Source organism: Saccostrea echinata, unplaced genomic scaffold, assembly GCF_033153115.1.
Source record: "Saccostrea echinata isolate AGI-Se365-2 ecotype Australia unplaced genomic scaffold, CSIRO_AGI_Sech_v1 ptg000025l, whole genome shotgun sequence".
In the NCBI taxonomy this organism is placed as follows: Eukaryota; Metazoa; Mollusca; class Bivalvia; order Ostreida; family Ostreidae; genus Saccostrea; species Saccostrea echinata.
The window spans coordinates 16,149,206-16,171,691 of NW_026889774.1; the positions used below are offsets into that span (position 1 = coordinate 16,149,206).

General features: G+C 33.8%; 1 protein-coding gene across 1 annotated transcript in view; it reads right to left on the minus strand.

The window, feature by feature from the left end:
* Positions 1–283: 283 nt before the first annotated feature.
* LOC133192081 (uncharacterized) overlaps positions 284–22,486 on the minus strand; it is a 506,856-nt gene continuing 484,653 nt past the window's right edge. Inside the window, exon 25 of the mRNA XM_061327935.1 lies at positions 284–399. Coding sequence (XP_061183919.1) covers positions 316–399 — 84 coding nt within the window. The 3' untranslated portion in view covers positions 284–315. The remainder of the gene's footprint in view (positions 400–22,486) is intronic.

Genomic DNA, 22,486 nt, shown 5'->3' on the forward strand with positions numbered 1-22,486 from the left:
TATACACAGTAAGACTATTAGAGTCTTCAGAAATGCAACATTACAATGCTTTTGATGCTACATGTCTTTCAGAAACTGCAAATGAACTGTATAAAAATGATCTTGGTTCATTATCTGGTGTTTGCAGTGAACCTCAATCCACAGAATACATATAAGCAGAAATTTTGCTTGGAATAGAAAAATAACAGATTTTGCAAATAAAGTCATACAGCTTAGACAGTTTGTTTTCAAAAGTTTATCTAGCTTACTTTACAAGCTGTGTTTCTTGAATCATTCTGTAGCTGTCTGAAGACCCACTATTTAGTGGCAGATATTTCAGTGAGGGTCTGTGGTTTTCTTCTGTTTCTGCATTTCCAGAAGTTTTTCCAAAGGAGAAGGACCAGGAGAAGACCAAATAGACTAAAACAAGACGTTTTTTTGTGTAACAGAGGTCACCAGAATCAAATTTCCATTTTCAATAAGCATATACTTTAAACCCAAAGTAAAAGTTATGATATAAACAATATTTATACATAGATATGGTATATTTATCTGATATGTGTGGTTAATACTACCCATAAGATAAAAATATGCTTTATCCAAGGGTATAAAATGCTTTATCAATAGCACATTCTGACTTCAAGATATAGATATATGAAAACATCTATCTGTGAAAGTTCTGCATTATCAAATAAATACTAATGAGCAAAAAAGTTCATTAAAAATAGGAAAAGTCTCAATATAGCTTGATGAAATGTCAAATTTTATCAATGTATCATACTGGCTACTACAATGATGGATGTTAACACCCATCCCCACCCCTCAAATCATTCTCAAAGGAATTATTAGATGTACATTATCATATTAAGTTCACAGTTCTCAATGATCATTAAATTAAATCATTGAAGAAGCACAGGACAGGCTGGGTAAAGACATGACACTTAAACAGTAATTAACATCTCACAAATTGACCAATTACCACCACGAAGTCAGTCCTGATAGCCTTAAGGACCCTCTATACACTTATGATAAATGTTTTTTGGAGTTTGAGAAAATTATATAATATGAAGAAGCTTATTTTGAAATTAACTTATTTGTTTTTAATAAAGGGAGCGTGCCTTTTTTTAAACAAGGTAAAATCTTCAAAGACAATAATGGAAAAGAAATTTTGCTTTTGCATACTCAAATGGAGAAATGCGTGCTAATAAAGTTTTTCAACTACTCTTTCTTGGTCTAATATAATGTTTAGAATACTTGGATTTATTGTAAACTAGTGCTAATTGTAACAGGAACCATTACACATGTTTCCCAAACGGCTCCCCAATTCCTTATGATGACTCATTCCCTTCAAGCTTCATTAAATTAGACAATACTTTTGTAAAATAAATGGACACTATATTTTTAAGGATATTTTATTGGAAAACTACTCCGATATAGCCATATGGGTATTAGCCAATCAAATTTCAGCGCATGTGCTTGCACATGTTTTCTACATTTTTCACATTAATTTTCTTACAGTGTCTCACAATATATACATTTGTGTTAAATATCAAAGAATTTCATTGAAAAATAAGAGAGATGTAATCCTTCAATTATTAGCCAATCAGAATTCAGCATACGCGCATGCATGGCCTTGCATTCAATTTTGATAGTATCATAAAGTAGGAGCCCTATGTGCCTATCCATGTCGTAAATTTCATCCTGTTTTGTTGAATACCAAGGGAGTTATAGACATTAAAAGTTTCAGCCAATCAGATTGCAACACATCTTCATGCACGTGTTTTCAAGAAATTTCCTATCTAACATGTTGTAGCACCTTATAATATATACGTATATTCTAAATTTCAAAGTATTTTGTCAAAAAAAAGAGGAAATTATTGAGATTTTTGTATCAGCCAATCAGAAAAGAGCGACGTGCATGCACACGAGTTCACGCTAATTTGACCATGTCATCTTGTCTAGACTACTAATGTATCTTTATATTTTGAGTTTCAAAGCAATTCATCAAGAAATATAAAATATACGGCTTCATCAAGTATATCAGTCATTTCACTCACTGCACGCACACGCACGTGTCTGCATGTGCGCTCATACTGACCTTCATTCCGAACACCTACACAACATGCCTATTAACCCTAAAGAGGTTTCATGTCAATCGGATGAGTGGTTCTATGAGAACACTCCCGGACAAAAGAGTACCAGAAAAGAAAGTAGAAAAAAAGAATAATAACTAGTACTAATTGTAACGGGACGCGTTACAGATGTTCCCCAAACGCTCCCCTACTCCACTTTGGACCTCATTCCCTGCAAGCTTCATCAAATTAGGCAACTGTTTTGTTTAATAAATCTACACTTTATTTTCAAAAGTATTTCATCAAAAAAACAATATAGTCCTTTAAGTATTAGCTAATCAGATTTCAGCGCACGTACTTGCCCGTTTTCTAGATATTTCTCATGTCTTTCTCGTAAGGAGACTCACAATAAATATTTATGTCTGGAATCTCAAAACTTTTTAACGTAGGTCGCAGGTTTGCTGACGTCATTAAAACTGAGTACGCAATTTATATGATTTGGGCGACTTTCTTGTGCACATTTGATTATGACATCACAATGAGTAAGACATTTTTTTAACTCTTCAATACAACAAACTGAAGTTATCACAGATTGAAAACTTTTTTTAAATGATTTTTTTAATGTTCTAAAATCGAAAGCGTTAGAAAGCGTTTATTTATCATCAAATTGAGGCCACAACAGTATCACGAAAAGATGTGGAGCAACTGAACAAGTGTAAACTGCATGATTATTTTTTTTCCTTTGACGTATTTTAATAAAAAGTTTGTTTCAGTGATAAACCATCATTATATAAACAACCGCAGTTACAACTGTTATATCAAAAGTTGAAACTTTATTTTTAAAAAGGAAATTTAAAAAAAAAACCAAGTATATCTATATCACAATTGAAAAACTGCTCAAGTATGAAGCATAAAACATAAAAACGACACAGACCTTCTATAATAACAGCCTACAATGCTGTTAGCTTCAGATTATATTTAATTTGCTTTCCCGGTCAAGCAAATTGCCCTATAAATTGAAAAGTCGCTAAAAAAAAAATCTGGGTAGTAAATTGTAGCCTGTTGATAAGACAAGAAAGAATTAATTTTTAGATTTTCATCTCCATTTACCTCTCTCAAAGTGTTTCGTCTGATGGCTTTTTAAAAATTCTTTTCAGAAGTATTTAAATATAAAATCAAGGTAAAAGTTTGGGAGGTATCCCCCATTTGTATGTGAAAAACCGAATAAAGAATAAATAAAAAAAAAAACGGTGAGGAATGCAGTGTAAATGCACCGTATAAATACAGATATGTATAGAGAATTAAGGCAGTGATGTTTAACTAGATTTAGATACATCTATTATCATAGAAAGATTTGAACAAAGTAAAAGTATTGCGACGAAGAAATTAAAGCTCCAAAATAACAGAGTCTCGGAGCTAGAGGTACTTGTGTGTTATTTCGCCTGATTAAAAAAGATTGCTGGCAGATTTATTAAAAATTCGCGCTAAAGAAACAGGGATATTAATTCGGTACGAATCTGAGGAGGGGCAAGCCCCCATAATTTTTTCAATGTATATAAAATACTTTAGAAAATCGAGCTAATTTACAGTTGTTGTCCCCCTTGATAATATTGCCAGTACATGAAAATAATATGCATATTAGAAAACAGAGGTAATTTGAGGTTGTGCCTCCTCAAGAATGTCTGCTTCAGGCCCGTAGAACACGGGGGGGGGGGGGGGGGGGGGGGAGGAGGGGGGGGGTTGGTTCCCACTTTTTTTCTGAGTATAGTATTTTGCTACAGTAATTTTTCCTATAGATGCATGCTGGTTGCCCCCCCCCCCACTTTTTGTTGCTGTTATGTCGAGCCTGGCAAATCCAGGATTCTGACAGCTTATAAGGTTTTTTTAGGTTGCCCCCCCCCCCCCCCATATTGAAACCATTGCTACGTGCCTAAACTTGTCTGTATCTGTTAGGTTGCCCCCCCCCCCTCCCCCCCAACTAAAAATTACATCCCATGTTCCTGTGTATCTTGGTGTTTTAAAAAAACGCTCATCAAAGAATAAATTCTTTAAACTATTATAACACCATGTTTTACAAATACTTTAACAATATCAAACGGTGTCAAGAATGAAAAATCGGATGCTCAAAAAATGACAAAGTTCGGTGAAAATTTGTGATCTTTTCATATAAAACACGAGTAGTTCTTGTTTCTTATTTTTTATTTACAAACAGAATTTGATTTATATGGAAAAAGGCTGCATGACGACATGTGGTTATACCTCAGGGACATCCTGTTAAAAGAGCAGTTGTACATGTTGTATGCAGCGTGTGTACTCGTATTAGCATTACCAATGTGAAAATTCCGTAAACGGGTCATTTGAAAGCACTTGATATACGTATCACAGGCATCGGAAGCAAATTACATCTAGAATACAAGTGTGTTGAGGGTCCAAACTTCGTTGATTGGTATTGAATTAAGAAAAAGTTTATTTGTTAGCACTTCAGCTGTTCCTCGTGAAGATTATTTATTTGGGATTTATATCAAGCAAAATGAAACAAAAATTAGTCTTCGATATAGAAGAATATTGGACATATAACATGTATCATTTCAACTCGACAGAGAATAGATATGTATTTGTTGAAAAAAGATTATTTACTATACTCATCCCCTACCACATTTGCTCCTGAATAATAGTTGTACCTAACCACTCACCATTTCTCTTCCCTAACGTTTTGGCGATTACTCATATTCTTACTTGTCAGAAAATTTTGAACTTTTTTTTCTAATTTATTCTCTAATTAATATTCGTTCCCCCATTCTTGTAAGAAAAAAGTCTCTGAATCACACTAGGAGTACTGCTCCTGCAACCCCCCCCCCCCCCCTCCAGCTAGCCTTCTCTGTCTCTCTCTCTTAGTTACAGCTTAAACAAGGTGTTTCAGACAAAATACATTGTTACATAACTCATACATCTGTGCTTATTTTAAATACAAACTTTACATTAAATGTATATAAACATAAATTTCTTCTTTTTGTTTTTCTGCACTTTATACCGGACCGTATCCATGACGTCAAGCGTGACGTCGCGATAGTTTATAGCGTCATTTTTAAAAATGCTACATCTTGTGATGTAAAAGCAATTATTCGCATTTAAATTACGAGAAAACTAACTCGAAGACATATTAATTTTTTTACATAGATTTTTCTGAAATCATCTCTGTGTGAAATGACCAAAAGAGAAACAATTTCGTCTGCACCATTTAAAAGTTACTGACATTTTTTGAAAAGAAATCTTTCCTGAAAACGAGTCAAAAATGACGTTTTCTCTATAGAATTCAATAGAATAACGTCGAAAATATTACGACAACCAAACCCGAGACCTACGTTAATTGAAAACAATGAGAGAAACAGAAATATAAGTATTAGCCAATCACAATCCAGCACATGTGCATGCATGTTTTGCATTCAATTTTGATCGTAGCATAATGTTGGAACCCACTATGCCTATCAATATTCTAAATTTCATCCTGTATTGTTGATATCATTTCGATTTTTCAATTTTTCCACTAAAAATCTAGTCCGTGATTGTTGTCAGAAACTGTTAAAGGTAGGAGTCTGAAACTTTCAGGTATGATAGAATTTGGTTTGTAGTTGTGTGATGGAAACATTTCGTGTGTCGTCGTCACTTTCGTCGTCACAGGAAGTGATTTAAAAAGGGTAATTTTTTGAACTTTTTTTGTTTTTTCATTATTCTTCATGATATTGATAGGCTAAATAAAGAGTCTTACAAGAATGCTAAATATGTAATTTGTTTGAAAATTTATTAACCCATACTCTAAATATTTATCATCTTTCAATTTTAAGCGATGGTGTTTGATAGCGTAATGGTTAGCATGTTGAATTTTCACGTGGGCAATCCGGATTCAATCCAAAGAATGTCCAAATTTTTTTCTCACGTTTTGGGGCTCAAATATAAGATTTTATCTTTAAGGGGGGGGGGGGGGGCTATGTCGTTCGACATCAGAGCAGCAGTGTTTGACGGCACAATATCAGCGTGTCTTTTTACTCCCTCATAAAGAGTTTGCAGTTGAATTTTGCACTAATTAATGTGCATGGATGAAATTGTGATATGACAAAACAAGGAACACATGTTGGTACAAATGTATCTGTAGCTAGATACCTATGCAATTGTATCACAAATTGGAGATTTGCCGAATTGTATTTTGAAAGTAGAATTTGTTACTTTCTCAGGTTGGTTGAATAACAGATAGCAATTTCAAATAAGAGAAAAATAAACTTCAATGATATTTAGTAGGGATGTCAAAATATTTATTTTCTTTAGTCCAATATTCGATTACATTATTCGAACGATAGTCGAATATATTCGAAACTTTTTCGGAAACTAAAATTTTATTTCAAACTTCACTGGTACATCACATATTTAATCCCAAATCCCCCTTTTTTAAATTGATTAAAAAGTTACATCAAATGTTACACACAGATGTTCACATGGACTTAAAATGTGGATAGCGTATTTATATTTACTTAATATAGACTGCTAATTTCTCCAAAATGTAGGATTTCACCGTCAATCATGTTCATAAATTGGTCTGTAAAGTCGGTTTTTTAGGAAGCATAAAAAAATTACTGTGTGATATATTTTTTTAAAGCTTACTAAAATGATGGGGGCACATACGGTGCCCTTGATAATGTTAAATATTTGAATATACTTTTTGTACCAATTATCAAAATGTCTTTAAAATATGTAAAAGAATATTAATTTTATAATAATTATCGTATAATGGGCACATGGTATGAGATCAAGTCCAATTAATAGTTTTACAAGGAAAGCGCAGTATGGCGAGATAATTTTATTATAAAAACAACACATTAATTGACAATAATTCACGCGGAAGTGAAGCGTTTCTAATCACTGTACTTTCTACACATAAAGTCAGCAGTTTTTAATGAGGAAAATTATCTTATCGTCTGTGACTGAGGGAAGACGGTTTCTCAATTTTAGGATGAGAATTCCAACTCTTTATCACTCTTTTATTGAATTTATTTATTCGAATGTCGTTTCGTTATTCGATCGTCGGTCCATTCGACTGATGGTCGAGTAGTTGACTATTCGTTGACATCCCTAATATTTAGTTCAGGGCAAGATCCGAAAGTAAGAGTTCAAAGTGGTTAAGCGCATAAAGGTATGGTTAATTAATGATATGCAGTTCATACACAGAATAAAACTACTCGAAACATTAAGTGAAAAAATATGCTTTCACGTAATACATGGGTAAATTGTCAATCAATTTCTTCTGCGTGTGTGGTGCGGACTCGGAAAGGGGGGTGTGTGTGTAACCAAATGCATGATATCAGGTAGAATGAAATAAATCAGTGCACATAGTCCCTAAAATAAAAAAGTCTTATTTTATCATGATTTTATATACATGTATATATTTTATACAATTAACTGTGACAATATCAAAGCTTTAAAAATTTCAAACAAAGACGTTTTGGACGTCACCCCCTCAAAATGATGTCTCGTATTTTTTTACATTCCAGTTTCCTTATAGTGATTCTACTGTTTCTTATTAAGGTCTTCCGTCTTCATGGAAGACCTTATAGTGATTCTACTGTTTCTTATTAAGGCCTTCCGTCTTCACGGAAGACCTTATAGTGATTCTACTGTTTCTTATTATTATTCCTACTTTTTAGACAAATTTTGTGCACGCGATATCTCGAGAACTATTCAGTGGTTTTTCATCAAACTTTCAGAGATAATGCACTATTAAATGTCATTGTTACATTTGGAAGATTTTTTTGAATAATTCGCTTCCGGTTCTAAATTATGGACAGTTTTCTGATTTTAAAATGAAATTTTGTCGCCCCTTTTTTGCAAAAATGGTAAAAGATATGAACTGGAGACTTGTTAGAGAGTATAGGGCATGTCTTTTAGATATGCAGAATCTCCTTTTCGTGCGTCGTCATTACTTCCAGTCGCTACCGGAAGCGAATTAAAAAATCAATTTTTTTCAACTTTTTCGTTTCTCAATATTTTTCTATGATTTTAGTAAGGCTAATAGAGATGCTTATCGAAATATGTAATATATAATTTGTTTTAAAAAAATGTCCACCGGAAGCAATTTTAAAAATAGATTTTTTTCGATAAATTTTGTGCACACAATATCTTGAGAACTATTCAGTGGTTTTTCGTCAAACTTTTAGTGATAATGCGCTTTGAAATGCCAATGTTATACTTGAAAAAAGTTTTGAAAAATTCGCTTCCGGTTCCAAGTTATGGACATTTTTCTGATTTTAAAATGAAATTTTGTCACCCCTTTTTTTCAAAAATGAGAAAAGATATGAACTGGAGACTTGTTAGAGATGATGGATTATGGCTTTTAAATGTGTGGAATCACTTTTTCGTGCATCGTAATTACTTCCGGTTGCTACAGGAAGGGAATATAAAAAGTCGAATTTTTCAATTTTTTTGTTTTTGAATATTTTTTAACAATATTAGGATGGTTATTCGCACGGAAGACCTCTCGTTGCCCGCAATGAGTTTCTAGTTATTAAGGTCTTTCGTCTTCACGGAAGACCTTATAGTGATTCTACTGTTTCTTATTAAGGTCTTCCGTTTTCACGGAAGACCTTATAGTGATTCTACTGTTTCTCATTATTATTAAGTTCTTCCGTTTCCAACGGAAGACTTTCTACTGATTCTGTTGTTTCTTTTCCACTATTATTATTATTATTTTTTTCTTACCGATTTTGTGCAGGCGATTTCTCGAGAACGCCTTGATAGATTTTCATGAAACTTTCAGCAATGATGGCAAATCATCTGAACTTAGGGTGTTTTTTTTTATTTTGCCGTCGTCACTTCCGGTCGCGATATACGGCCAATTTTCTTTTTTTAAAGTTGCATTTTGTCCGAAAGTGCTCTCAAAAACGCTTGAGATTGAGTCTTGAAACTTTCAGGGATGATAGATTGTCACTAGTAGATTTGAATTTCTTGATTAGTGTATGTTGCCGTGACGTCCGTTGTCCACCGGAAGTACTTTAAAAAAATGCAAATTTTTATTCTTTTTCTTTTTTAAATGTTTACAATAGAGATAATAAAGGCAAATAGACTGTTTCAAGTCATACTATTTCCACCGGAAGTTATTTCTTCCAAACCGGAAGTAGACGAGAAAATGCTCATTTTTCTTCGAAACTTTGAGGGATGACTCTTCCACACTCAGTGAGGAGTTAAAAGTCATTTTGAGTACTTCCCGTCATACCAGAAGTGAATAGAAAAGACCGGAAGTTGTTTGGAATTGATAGAATTCACTCTTTCATGTGTTGCTAAGCATATTTTGAAGAATTGATATGAATATTTTATTTTCATTTGAAGTTGTTCTACTTTCTTGTAATCAAAATTTCCCAAATCTAACGGAAGACCTACTCATTGCTCGCAACGAGATCTCATCTAGTTATTAAGGTCTTCCGTTTCCAACAGAAGACCTACTGATTCTGTTGTTTCTTTTCCACTATTATTATTATTATTTTTTTTTTCTTACCGATTTTGTGCAGACGATTTCTCGAGAATGCCTCAATAGATTTTCACGAAACTTTCAGCTATGATGGCAAATTATCTGAACTTTATGCGTTTTTTTTAATTTTGTCGTCGTCACTTCCGGTCGCGAGATATGGCCAATTTTCCTTTTTTAAAATGGCATTTTGTCCGCGAGTGTTCTCAAAAACGGTTTGAGATTGAGTCTTGAAACTTTCAGGGATGTTAGATTGTGACTCGTACAATTGAGAAACCTGTATAGTTTTTGTTGCCGTGACGTCCGTTGTCCACCGGAAGTAGTTTAAAAATATGCAAATTTTCATTTTTTTCTTATTGAAATGTTTTTAATAGAGGCAAATAGACTGTTTCGAGTCATATTATTTCCACCGGAAGTTATTTCTTCCGAACCGGAAGTAGTCGAAAAAATGCTCATTTTTCCTCGAAACTTTGAGGGATGATTCCTCCACACTCGGTGAAGAGTTAAAAGACATTTTGACTACTTCCGGTCATACCGGAAGTGAATAGAAAAGACCGGAAGTTGTTTGAAATTAATAGATTTCACTCTTTTATGAGTTGCTAAACAATTCTGAAGAATTGATATGAATATTTTTTACATTTAAAGTTGTTTTACTTTCTTCTATCAATCAAAATTTCCCAATCAAGATTTTATCAGAAATCTAACGGAAGACCTACTCGTTGCTCGCAATGAGATCTCATCTAGTTATTATTATTATTATTATTATTTTGACCAAATTTTGTGCAGGCGTTTTCTCGAAAACTATTCAGTGGTTTTTCGTGAAACTTTCAGGAAAAATTAGTCATTGTATGAACTTGTTTCATCACAAGGAAAATTTGGAAAATTCCATTTTGATTCCAAGTTACGGGCAATTTCCTGATTTTAAAATGAAATTTTGTCCGCGAGTGTTCTCAAGAATGACTAAAGATATGAACTGGAGACTTATTGGAGAGCATAGAACGTGACGTCTAAATTTGTGGAATCACATTATCGTTCGTCGTCGGCACTTCCAGTCGTTTATGGAAGTGATCAAAGAAATCATAAAATTTCAACTCTCTTTTTTTAAATCAATACTTACATCACATTATTGCATCTCTTTTGTAGTTTCGAAATATGTTGGTCCCACAGGAAACAAAAACGTTAACTTCCGGTTATAAGAAAAAAACTACATAATTTGAGTATTTTTCTTTCCCATTAATATCCTTTGTAGATAAAGTATTTGAAATGAATTTTAAATATGTTATTCAAACTGCAGATATCTAGAGTAACGTCAAATATCTTTGTAAAATTCACTTCCGGTCGCGTGTTTTCCTGTCCTCAAAATGAGAAGTTCTCTGAGCAAGATCTCGGAAACGGTGAGAGATTAAGACACCAAACTTATATGAGCAACAGACCTTAAGATGTAGGCAAAACCATTTGGGTTCAGAGCGTCAGCCGTCACTTCCGGTCGTCACAGGAAGTGATCAAAGAAATCGAAAATTTCAACTTTTCTTTTTTTAATTAAAAATTGCATCACTTTATTGCATCTTTTTCGCAGATTCGAAAGATGTTGGTCTCACCGGAAACAAAAGCGACAACTTCCGGTTATAAGAGAAAAACTACATAATTTGAGTATTTTACTTTTACATCAATATTTTTTCTAGAAAAAGTATTTGAAATGAATTTTAAATATGTTATTCAGACTGCAAATGTCTAGAGTAATCGGTCGCATGTTTTCCTGCTTCAAAATGTGAAGTTGTCTGAGCGAGATTTCAAAACCAGGTAAAAGATTAACACACCAAACTTTTATGAGTAATAGACCTTGAGGAGTAGGCAAAACCATTTGGGTTAAACGCGTCAGTCGTCACTTCCGCTTGTCACAGTAAGTGATCAAAGAAATCTAAAAAAATTAACTTTTCTTTTTTAAATTAATGCTTGCATCACTTTATTGCATCTCTTTCGCTGTTTTGAAATATGTTAGATTCCACCGGAAACAAAAACGTCAACTTCCGGTTTTAGGAGATAAATTACTTTACTTTGATATTTAACTTTCTCATAAATATTGCTCATCAATAAAGTACTTGAAATGACTTTATGTATGTTGTATATACTGCAAATGTCTAGAGAAAAGTCAAAGATTTTTATAAAATTCACTTCCGGTCGCGTGTTTACCTGTCCTCAAAATTAGAATTTGTTCTCACAATATTGCTCGGCAACAGTAAACGACTGAAGTCTTAAACTTTCAGGTCTGATAGTCAGTCATCAGTTTATGTGAATCTTGAGAAAATCTTGTATCGCCGTTACTTCCGGTCGTGACAGTGATGCAAAAAAGTGAATGGTTAATGGTTAGTTTTGTTGGATTTTCATGTTGAATTTCATTTATCACTTTTTCAGCGTGAATTTTTGTTTTTATTTTCAGAATCGGACGGAAGACCTCTCATTGCTAGCAATGAGTTTCTAGTTATTAAGGTCTTCCGTCTTCACGGAAGACCTTATAGTGATTCTACTGTTTCTTATTATTAGGGTCTTCCGTCTTCAGCGGAAGACCCTTCTATTATTCTTATGTTTCTTTTTCACTTTTATTATTCTTCTACTTTTTTTCTCCTTAACGCTTTTGTGCAGAAAATTTCGGAGATGAATTGATCGATTTACTTCAAATTTTCAGAGTTTATGTCTTATCATCTGAAGTTTGTACCAGCATTTCAAAATTTGAAAAATCACTTCCGGTCTGAAGTTATCACCTCTTTATTAAAATTCAAAGGACCTCTTGTCTGTGATGGAACTCAAAAATGGCTTAAGCTAGAGGGCTGAAATTTTCAGTGATGATAGAGGACATGTTGCCATTATGCACCTGGGTGTAGATATTTTCTGAAAGTGCCTAGTATGGAAGCTCGGTAGGGGCCGAAATTTAGGACACAAATCATGAATGAATTTTTGAGATATTTTGTATAATATTTTGTATAATATCTTTTAAAGTATAATTATTTTGTTAAAACATACTGAACAATATTTGTGCAGAATGACAAGATCTTTATCATGATATCAAGAAAAAAGAGCTGACTTGTCATATTAGGGGCCAAAAGATGATCCTTTTTGTTCAAATCCTTAAAATTCTCTTCCAGTCGGAAGTTATCGCCCTTTAATCGATTTTCAGATAACCATTTTGTCGACACAAAAACTAAAAAACGGCAAAAGCTAGAGCGCTGAAATTTTCAGCGATTATAGACGACATGTTAAAGTTTTGCACCTGGGTTTTCAAATTTTCCGGAAGTACCTAGTATGGAAGCTCGGTAGGGGTCGAAATTTAGGACATAAATCAGGAGTGAATTTTCGAGATATTTTGTATAATATTTTGTATAATATCTTTTAAAGTATAATTATTTTGTTAAAACATACTGAACAATATTTGTGCAGAATGACAAGATCTTTATCATGATATCAAGAAAAAAGAGCTGACTTGTCATATTAGGGGCCAAAAGATGATCCTTTTTGTTCAAATCCTTAAAATTCTCTTCCAGTCGGAAGTTATCGCCCTTTAATCGATTTTCAGATAACCATTTTGTCGACACAAAAACTAAAAAACGGCAAAAGCTAGAGCGCTGAAATTTTCAGCGATTATAGACGACATGTTAAAGTTTTGCACCTGGGTTTTCAAATTTTCCGGAAGTACCTAGTATGGAAGCTCGGTAGGGGTCGAAATTTAGGACATAAATCAGGAGTGAATTTTCGAGACATTTTTTATCATATCTCTAAAACTATGGAGATTTTCTAAAAACATATTGAATAGAAATTGTGTAGAATTACAAGATCTTTTATATAATATCAAAGAAAAAGGGCTGACTCATCACATTAGGGGCCGAGAGGGGCCGAAAGTCTTCAGTCAATAGCTCTTTAACGATCAAAATTTTGTAATGCATTACTGAAGCAGAAATGTTTATCTGAACAATTTACAACTATATATTATAATATTCACATCATATATCACATAATTAGGGGCCATTAGGGGCCAGAATGCAAAATCTTTGACGCTTAATATCTCAAAAAGTGGAAAATATTTTGATAAGCAATATTGAACAAAAGATGTTCAAAATAATGTTCTAAACAATATGCAACCTTTCATTTTTTGCTAAACGTCCCCATTAAGGAGTTAAAGGGCCGGTCCCTGAATACTTCTTTTGCTTATATCTCGGAAACGAAAAAGAATTTCTGAATAGTTGTTGAACAAAAAGTGTTTAAAACCGTAAGAGCTTTAAAGTGGTATGAAGAAAAAGGGGCTGGCCCCTCAAAATAAGGGTCGAGAGGGACCGAAAGTCTTTAATCAATAACTCTTTAACGATCAATATTTTGTAATGCATTACTGAAGCAAAAATGTTTATTTCAACAATTTACAACTATATATTACAATATTCACATCATACGTTACATAATTAGGGGCCATAAGGGGCCAGAATGCTAAATCTTTGATGCTTTATATCTCAAAAGTGGGAAATATTTTGATAAGCAATATTGAACAAAAGATGTTTAGAATAATGTTCTGAACAATATGCAACCTTTCATTTTTTGCTAAACGTCCCCATTAAGGAGTTGAAGGGCCGGCCCCTAAATATTTCTTTTGCAAATATCTCAGAAACGAAAGAGAATTTCTGACTAGTTGTTGAACAAAAAGTGTTCAAAATCATGGGAGCTTTCAAGTGATATGAAGAAAAAGGGGCTGGCCCCTCATAATAGGGGCTGAAAGGGGCCGAAAGTCTTTTAACAATAACTCTTTAATGATCAATATTTTGTAATGCATTACTGAAGCAAAAATGTTTATCTCAACAATTTACAACTATATATTATGATATTCACATCATATGTTACATAATTAGGGGCCATATGGGGCCAAAATGCAAAATCTTTGTGCACTCTATATCTCAAAAGTGGGAAATATTTTGATAATCAATATTGAACAAAAGATGTTCAAAATTATGTTCTAAACAATATGCAACCTTTCATTTTTTGCTAAACGTACCCATTAAGGAGTTGAAGGGCCAGCTCCTAAATATATCTTTTGCATATATCTTGGAAACGAAAAAGAATTTCTGAATAGTTGTTGAACAAAAAGTGTTCAGAATCATGAGAGCTTTAAAGTGGTATGAAGAAAAAGGGATTAGCCCCTCAAAATAGGGACTGAAAGGGGCCAAAAGTATTAAATCAATAACTCTTTCACAATCAATATTTTGGTATACATTACTGAAGCAAAAATATTTATCTTAACAATCTTCAACTATATATAATAATATTTATGTCATATGTTACATAATTAGGGACCAAAAGTGGCCAGAATGCCAAATCTTCGACGCTTTATATCTCAAAAGTGGGAAATATTTTGATAAGCAATACTGAACAAAAGATGTTGAGAATAATGTTCTGAACAATATGCAACCTTTCATTTTTTGCTAAACGTCCCCATTAAGGAGTTGAATACTTCTTTTGCAAATATCTCGGAAACGAAAAAGAATTTCTAAATAGTTGTTGAACAAAAAATGTTCAAAATCATGAGAGCTTTAAAGTGGTATAAAGAAAAAGGGGCTGGCCCCTCAAAATAGGGGCCCAGAGGGACTGAAAGTTTTTAATCAATAACTGTTTAATGAACAATATTTTGTAATTCATTACTGAAACAAAAATGTTTATCTCAACAATTTTCAACTATATATTTTGATATTTACATCACATGTTACATAATTAGGGTCCAAAAGGGCCAGAATGCCAAATCTTTGGCACTCTATATCTCGTTATTATTATTATTCCACTTTTTCTTTACAATTATTGTGCAGAAAATATCTCGCAAACGGCTTGATCGATTTTCATGAAATTTTCAGGGGTAATGCCTTTTGATCTAAAGATGATCCTTTTTTGTTCAAATCCTTAAAATTCACTTCCGGTCAGAAGTTATCGACCTTTAATCGATTTTCAGATAACCATTTTGTCGACACAAAAACTAAAAAACGACAAAAGCTAGAGCGCTGAAATTTTCAGCGATTATAGACGACATGTTGAAGTTTTGCACCTGGGTTTTCAAATTTTCCGGAAGTACCTAGTATGGAAGCTCGGTAGAGGTCGAAATTTAGGACATACATGTAAATCAGGAGTGAATTTTCGAGACATTTTTTATCATATCTCTAAAACTATGGAGATTTTCTAAAAACATATTGAATAGAAATTGTGTAGAATTACAAGATCTTTTATATAATATCAAAGAAAAAGGGCTGACTCATCACATTAGGGGCCGAGAGGGGCCGAAAGTCTTCAGTCAATAGCTCTTTAACGATCAAAATTTTGTAATGCATTACTGAAGCAGAAATGTTTATCTGAACAATTTACAACTATATATTATAATATTCACATCATATATCACATAATTAGGGGCCATTAGGGGCCAGAATGCAAAATCTTTGATGCTTTATATTTTAAAAAGTGGAAAATATTTTGATAAGCAATATTGAACAAAAGATGTTCAAAATAATGTTCTAAACAATATGCAACATTTCATTTTTCTCTAAACGTCCCCATTAAGGAGTTAAAGGGCCAGTCCCTGAATACTTCTTTTGCTTATATCTCGGAAACGAAAAAGAATTTCTGAATAGTTGTTGAACAAAAAGTGTTCAAAACCATAAGAGCTTTAAAGTGGTATGAAGAAAAAGGGGCTGGCCCCTCAAAATAAGGGTCGAGAGGGACCGAAAGTCTTTAATCAATTACTCATTAACGATCAATTTTTTGTAATGCATTACTGAAGCAAAAACGTTAATATTAAAGATTTACAACTACATATTATGATATGCACATTATATGTTACATAATTAGGGGTCATAAGTGGCCAAAATGCAAAATCTTTTACGCTATATATCTCAAAAGTGTGAAATATTTTGATATGCAATACTGAACAAAAGATGTTCAAAATAATGTTCTGAACAATATGCAACCTTTTATTTTTTGCTTAACGTCCCCATTAAGGAGTTAAAGGGCCGGCCCCTAAATGCTTCTTTTGCAAATATCTGGGAAACGAAAAAGAATTTCTGAATAGTTGTTGAACAAAAAATGTTGAAAATCATAAGAGCTTTAAAGAGATATGAAGAAAAAGGGACTGGCCCTTCAAAATAGGGGCTGAGAGGGGCCGATAGTCTTTGAGGAATAACTCTTTAATGCTCAATATTTTGTAATTCATTACTGAAGCAAACATGTTTATCTCAACAATTTACAACTATGTATTATAATATTCACATCATATGTTACATAATTAGGGGCCACAAGGGGCCAGAATGACAAATCTTTGGAACTCTATATCCCGAAATTGGGAAATATTTTGATAAGCAGTGTTTAATAAAAGATGTTCAAAATAAGGTACCGTTCACGGTAGCTCAGTCGGTAGAGTGCTCGCTCCGTGATCAGGAGGTCGTGAGTTCGAATCTCAGCCGCGACAGACCTAAGTCGATAGAAAATAGGTAGCAACTGTTCCTTCGCCATGCACTCAGCACTTTGAAGTGAAAGTTGTGGGTCCTTCGGATGAGACCTTAAAAACCGAGGCCCCGTGTCACGGCAGGCGTTGGCACGATAAAGTTCCCTCACTGCTCAATGGCCCTGAGTGCCGAGTAAAGATCAAAATTTGAAGCCCTTCACTGGTATATGGTGACATCTCTATATGAGTGAAAAATTCTCGAATGGGACGTAAAACAATATACAATCAATCAAAATAAGGTTTTAAACAATATGTACAGTGCAGGGAACTAATTTTGTTACATAAACCAGCATCAGCATAAGCATTAGTAGCATCAGGATCGAGCTAGCATCAGCATCAGCATTAAAAAAACAGCATTACCAGGATCAGCATCAGCAAGCAAAGGATAAAACCAGCATTGACCTACATAAAATCAGCATTATCCTACTAGCATCAGAAAATCAATGAGTTTTAATTCAGTAAAAAATTAAAAAAGAAAGAAAGAATATTGGTTAAAGTATTCACATTATCGATACATAGTGAGATATTATGATCAAATAATTCGTAAAAGGCACTTTTATTGCTTTAAACGGCAATGCTGAAATTCATTATCTACTTCCGGTAGCATGTTGCTACGTCCGGTAGCATTGACCTAATTATAAAACAGCATCAGGATAAGGATTACTAGCATTCAATCAGCAAGCAAAGGAAGCATTCAAATCAGCAAGCAAAGGAAGCATTCAAATCAGCATCAATGCTGTAACAAAATTAGTTTCCTGCACTGTAACCTTTTCATTTTTGCTAAACGCCCACATTAAGGAGTTGAAGGGCCAGCCCCTAAATATTTCTTTTGCATATATCTCGGAAGTGAAAAGAATTTCAAAATAGTTGCTGAACAAAAATGTTCAAAATCATGAGAGCTATAAGAAGATACCAAGAAAAAAGGACTGGCCCCTCAAAATAGGGGCCAGGACGGGCCAAAAGTCTTTAATCTATAACTCTTTAATGATCAATATTTTAATACACACTACTGAAGCAAAATTTTCGTATTAACAATTTATTTCATTATATTTGAACAAAAATCTAAGTCAAATTCTGATCTCTTCTTATCAAAATCGGACGGAAAACCCACTCGTTGCTCACAACGAGATCGCATCTAGTTATTATTCTTTTTTTTGACCAAATTTTGTGCACGCAATTTCTCGAAAACTATTCATTAGTTTTCAATGAAACTTTCACAAAATATGAGTTATGAGTTATCATATGAACTTTGTTGATCACAAGTAAAATTTGGAAAATTCGCTTCCGGTTCCAAATTATGGGCAAATTCCTGATTTTTAAATGGAATTTTGTCCGTGGTGTATCTAAAGAACGACTAAAGGTGTGAACTGGAGACTTATTAGAGATTATAGAACATATCTCTTAGATTACCAGAATCACCCTTTCGTGCGTAGTCACTACTTCCGGTCGCTACCGGAAGCGAATTAAAAAAGTCGAATTTTTCAACTTTTTTGTTTTTCAATCAATTTCAATGATATTTGTAGGGTTAATAGAGACTCTTTTCAGAATGCATAATATATAATTAGTTTGAAAATTGATAATAAATATTAGAATTATTTTTAATATTTTTAGACAAATATCATGCACGCGATATCTCGAGAACTATTCGGTAGTTTTCAATGAAACTTTCACAAAAAATGAGTAACTATATGAACTTTGTTTTTCACAAGTAAAATTTGGAAAATTCGCTTCCGGTTCCAAATTATGGGCAAATTCCTGATTTTTTAATGGAATTTTGTCCGTGGCCTATCTAAAGAACGAGTAAAGGTATGAACTGGAGACTTATTAGAGATTATATAAAATGTCTCTTAGATTACCAGAATCGCCCTTTCGTGCGTCGTCCCTACTTCCGGTCGCTATGCAATATCTCGAGAACTATTCAGTGGTTTTTCGTCAATCTGTCAGGGAAAATGCGTTTTAAAAAGCCATTATTTTATTTGAAAGAATTTTGGCAAAATTCACCTCCGGTTCAATGTGACGGGCAATTTCCTGATTTTTAAACGGAATTTTTTCCCCGGCAGATCTAAAGAACGGCTAACGATATGAACTGGAACTTCTTGGAGAGCATAGAACATAACTTCTAGATTTGCGGAATCGCCTTTTTTGTGCGTCGTCAATAGTTCCGGTCGCTACCGGAAGCGAATTTTTCAACTTTTTTGTCTCTCAATATTTTTAATGATTTTACTAGGGATAATAGAGACTCTTATAAGAAATGGTCCTGCTAGCGTAATGCTTAGTGTGGTCAATTTTCACGCGGGTGACCTGGACTCAATCTCCAGAATATCTGAATTTTTTTGTACCATTTTTAAGCTGAAATATAATAATGTATCTTTGAAAAGATATCTGGTATAATTTTCTGTTCGAATTACGCAATATATTTTTACATACAAATTACGTTTTATAGTATGTAATGTATGGAGGAGTTAAATCGAATGCACAACGTAACACAGATAGTGTTATGAGTGAGGAATCAACTTCTTTAATAATGGAGAAGGGACGGAAGACCCTCTTGTTGCCATGGCAACAAGTTTCTAGTTATTATTATTATTATTTTTTTCCCCAAAATTTTGTGCAGGCGATTTCTCAAAAACTATTCAGTGGTTTTAAATGAATCTTTCAGGAATTATGCGTCGTCAAATGGACTTTGTTCGTCAGAAGGAAAATTTGGAAAACTCGCTTCTGGTGCCAAGTTATTGACAGTTTTCTGATTTTAAAATGAAATTTTGTCCCCTGTTTTCTTCAAAAATGGTTTAAGATATGAACTGGAGACTTGTTAGAGATGATAGGTTATGTCTTCTAGATGAGGGGAATCACCTTTTTGTGCGTCGTCAGTACTTCCGGTCGTTACCGGATGCAAATTTAAAAAAGTCGTTTTTTAAAACTTTTTTGTTTTTCTATATTTTTCTTTTTTTTTAATAAGGTTAATAGAGGCTCTTCTGAAAATGCTTAATATATAATTCATTTTAGAATTGATCAATCCAAACTCTAGATATTCGCATTTCTAAATTTGAAGCGGTAGTCCAAAATGGCGGCTGTCTCTGTAAACTCCTATAAGTAGGTCAGAATTTATGGAGTCAGCCGAGCATTTGTTTGAATGAAAGAACCATAAGGATCAAAGAAATGTGAAGGAATTATTGGATTGTCACATCACAATTACATTGCAATTCTGTTTCGCAATAGAGTTTTAATCCGGGGTTTCCTCAAACGTCTACTATAATTGTTCTTGTCTGTATCTCAAAGTAGAAAAACGACATGACTACAAGTGGAAATACGATAACTACAACCTTTTGTTTTATACCACGGAAAAACTGATCCTAAACCATGGTTATAAGTAAAAGCTTTTCAAGAAACTTGCCTGAGAGAGAATGGCTAAAGATATGAATATGAAACTTGCTGAGGTGATAGAGCATCAAATGTAGATATATTGATCGACCATTAATTTTTGTCGTTCTTACTTCCGGTCGCAAACGGAAGTGAATTCAAAAATGTTAAATTTGCAACTTTTTTGTTTTTCAATATTTTTCTTTGGGATTTACAGGGTTAATAGAGAGTCTTCTAGGAGTTTTATGTATGTTTTCATCTTTTTGATTGAAAAAGTTTGCAGAGATTTTTATAAAATTCACTTCCGGTCGAGTGATTACCTGTCCTCAAAATTAGAATTTGTTCTCACAATATTGCTTGGCAACAGTAAACGACTGAAGTCTAAAACTTTAGGTCTGATAGTCAGTCATCAGTTTATTTGAAACATGAGAAAATCTTGTTTCACCGTTACTTCCGGTCATGACAGGAAGTGATGCAAAAAAGTGAATGGTTAATGGTTAGCTTTCTTGGATTTTCACGCTGAATTTCTTTTATCACTTTTTCAGAGTGAATTTTTGTTTTTATTTTCAGAATCGGACGGAAGACCTCTCATTGCTCGCAATGAGTTTCTAGTTATAATGTTCCCCAAACGAAGTTTGGGAACATATTGTTTTTCCTCTGTTTCTTCTTCTTCTTCTTATTTTTCTTCCTGGGTACTTTTTGTCCGTGAGTGATCTCCGAAATTATACATCCGATTGAGTTGAAACCTTTTTAGGGTTAATAGGAATGTTATGTAGATTTGTGGAACAAAGGTCATTTTGCGCGCACGTGCATGCACGTGCAATGAGTAAAATGACCAATATATTTGATATAGCCATAACTTTCATATCTTTTGATGAAATACTTTGATACTCAGAATATAAGGATATATTAATAGTGTAGACAAGATGACATGGTCAGAATGCACATGCATGCACAAGCGTGCATGCACATTGATTGAAATAACCAATACAATTGATATAGACTTTACTTGTACATTTTTTTGATGAATTGCTTTGACACTCAGACAAGATGACATGATCATCATGGAAACGTGCGTGCACATGCAATGCGTAAAATGACAGATATACTTAATATAGCCGAATTTTTTTTCATCTTTTCATGAAATTTGAATATAAAGATGTATTAAAAGTGTAGACAAGTTGACATGGTCATTTTGTACATGCATGCCCGTTCGCGCGCGTGTAATGCGTAAAAAAAAAAACCTAATATACTTGTTTGCCTTATTTAATGAAGCTTACAGGGAATAAGACACCAAAAGGAAGCTGGGCAGCGTTTGGGGAACATCTGTAACGGTCCCCGTTACAATTAATACTAGTTATTCCTATTTTTTTCGACAAATTTTGTGCACGCGATATCTCGAGAACTATTCAGGGTTTTTTCATCAAACTTTCAGGGATAATGCGCTATTAAATGCCATTGTTACATTTGGAAGATTTTTTGAACAATTCGCTTCCGGTGCCAAGTTATGGACAGTTTCCTGATTTTAAAATGAAATTTCGTCACCCCTTTTTTTCAACAAGAGGCCCATGGGCCACAGCGCTCACCTGAGTAACTTTGGCCTTGCTGTTTTTCACCTGATTTCTCCCCCCCCACCCCCGTAGTACTTATTGTGGCCCTGTCCTATTCCCAGGGGTCATGATTTGAACAATTGGAATCTACACTACCCCAGGATGCTTCCACATAAGTTTCAGCTTTTCAGGCCCAGTGGTTCTTGAAAAGGAGACCTTTTATAGATTTTTTATATAAATTTCAATAAAAACTTGGATTCCCTATTGTGGCCCCGCCCTACCCCCTGGGGTCATGATTTCAACAATTTAGAATCTACACTATCCCAGCATGCTTCCAAATAAGTTTCAGCTTTTCAGGTCCAGTGGTTCTTGAGAAGAAGATTTTTAAAGATTTTTCCTATATATTTCAATGTTAAAATTGAATTCCCTATTATGGCCCCACCCTACCCCTGGGGGTCATGATTTGAATAATTTAGAATCTACACTACCCCAGGATGCTTCCACA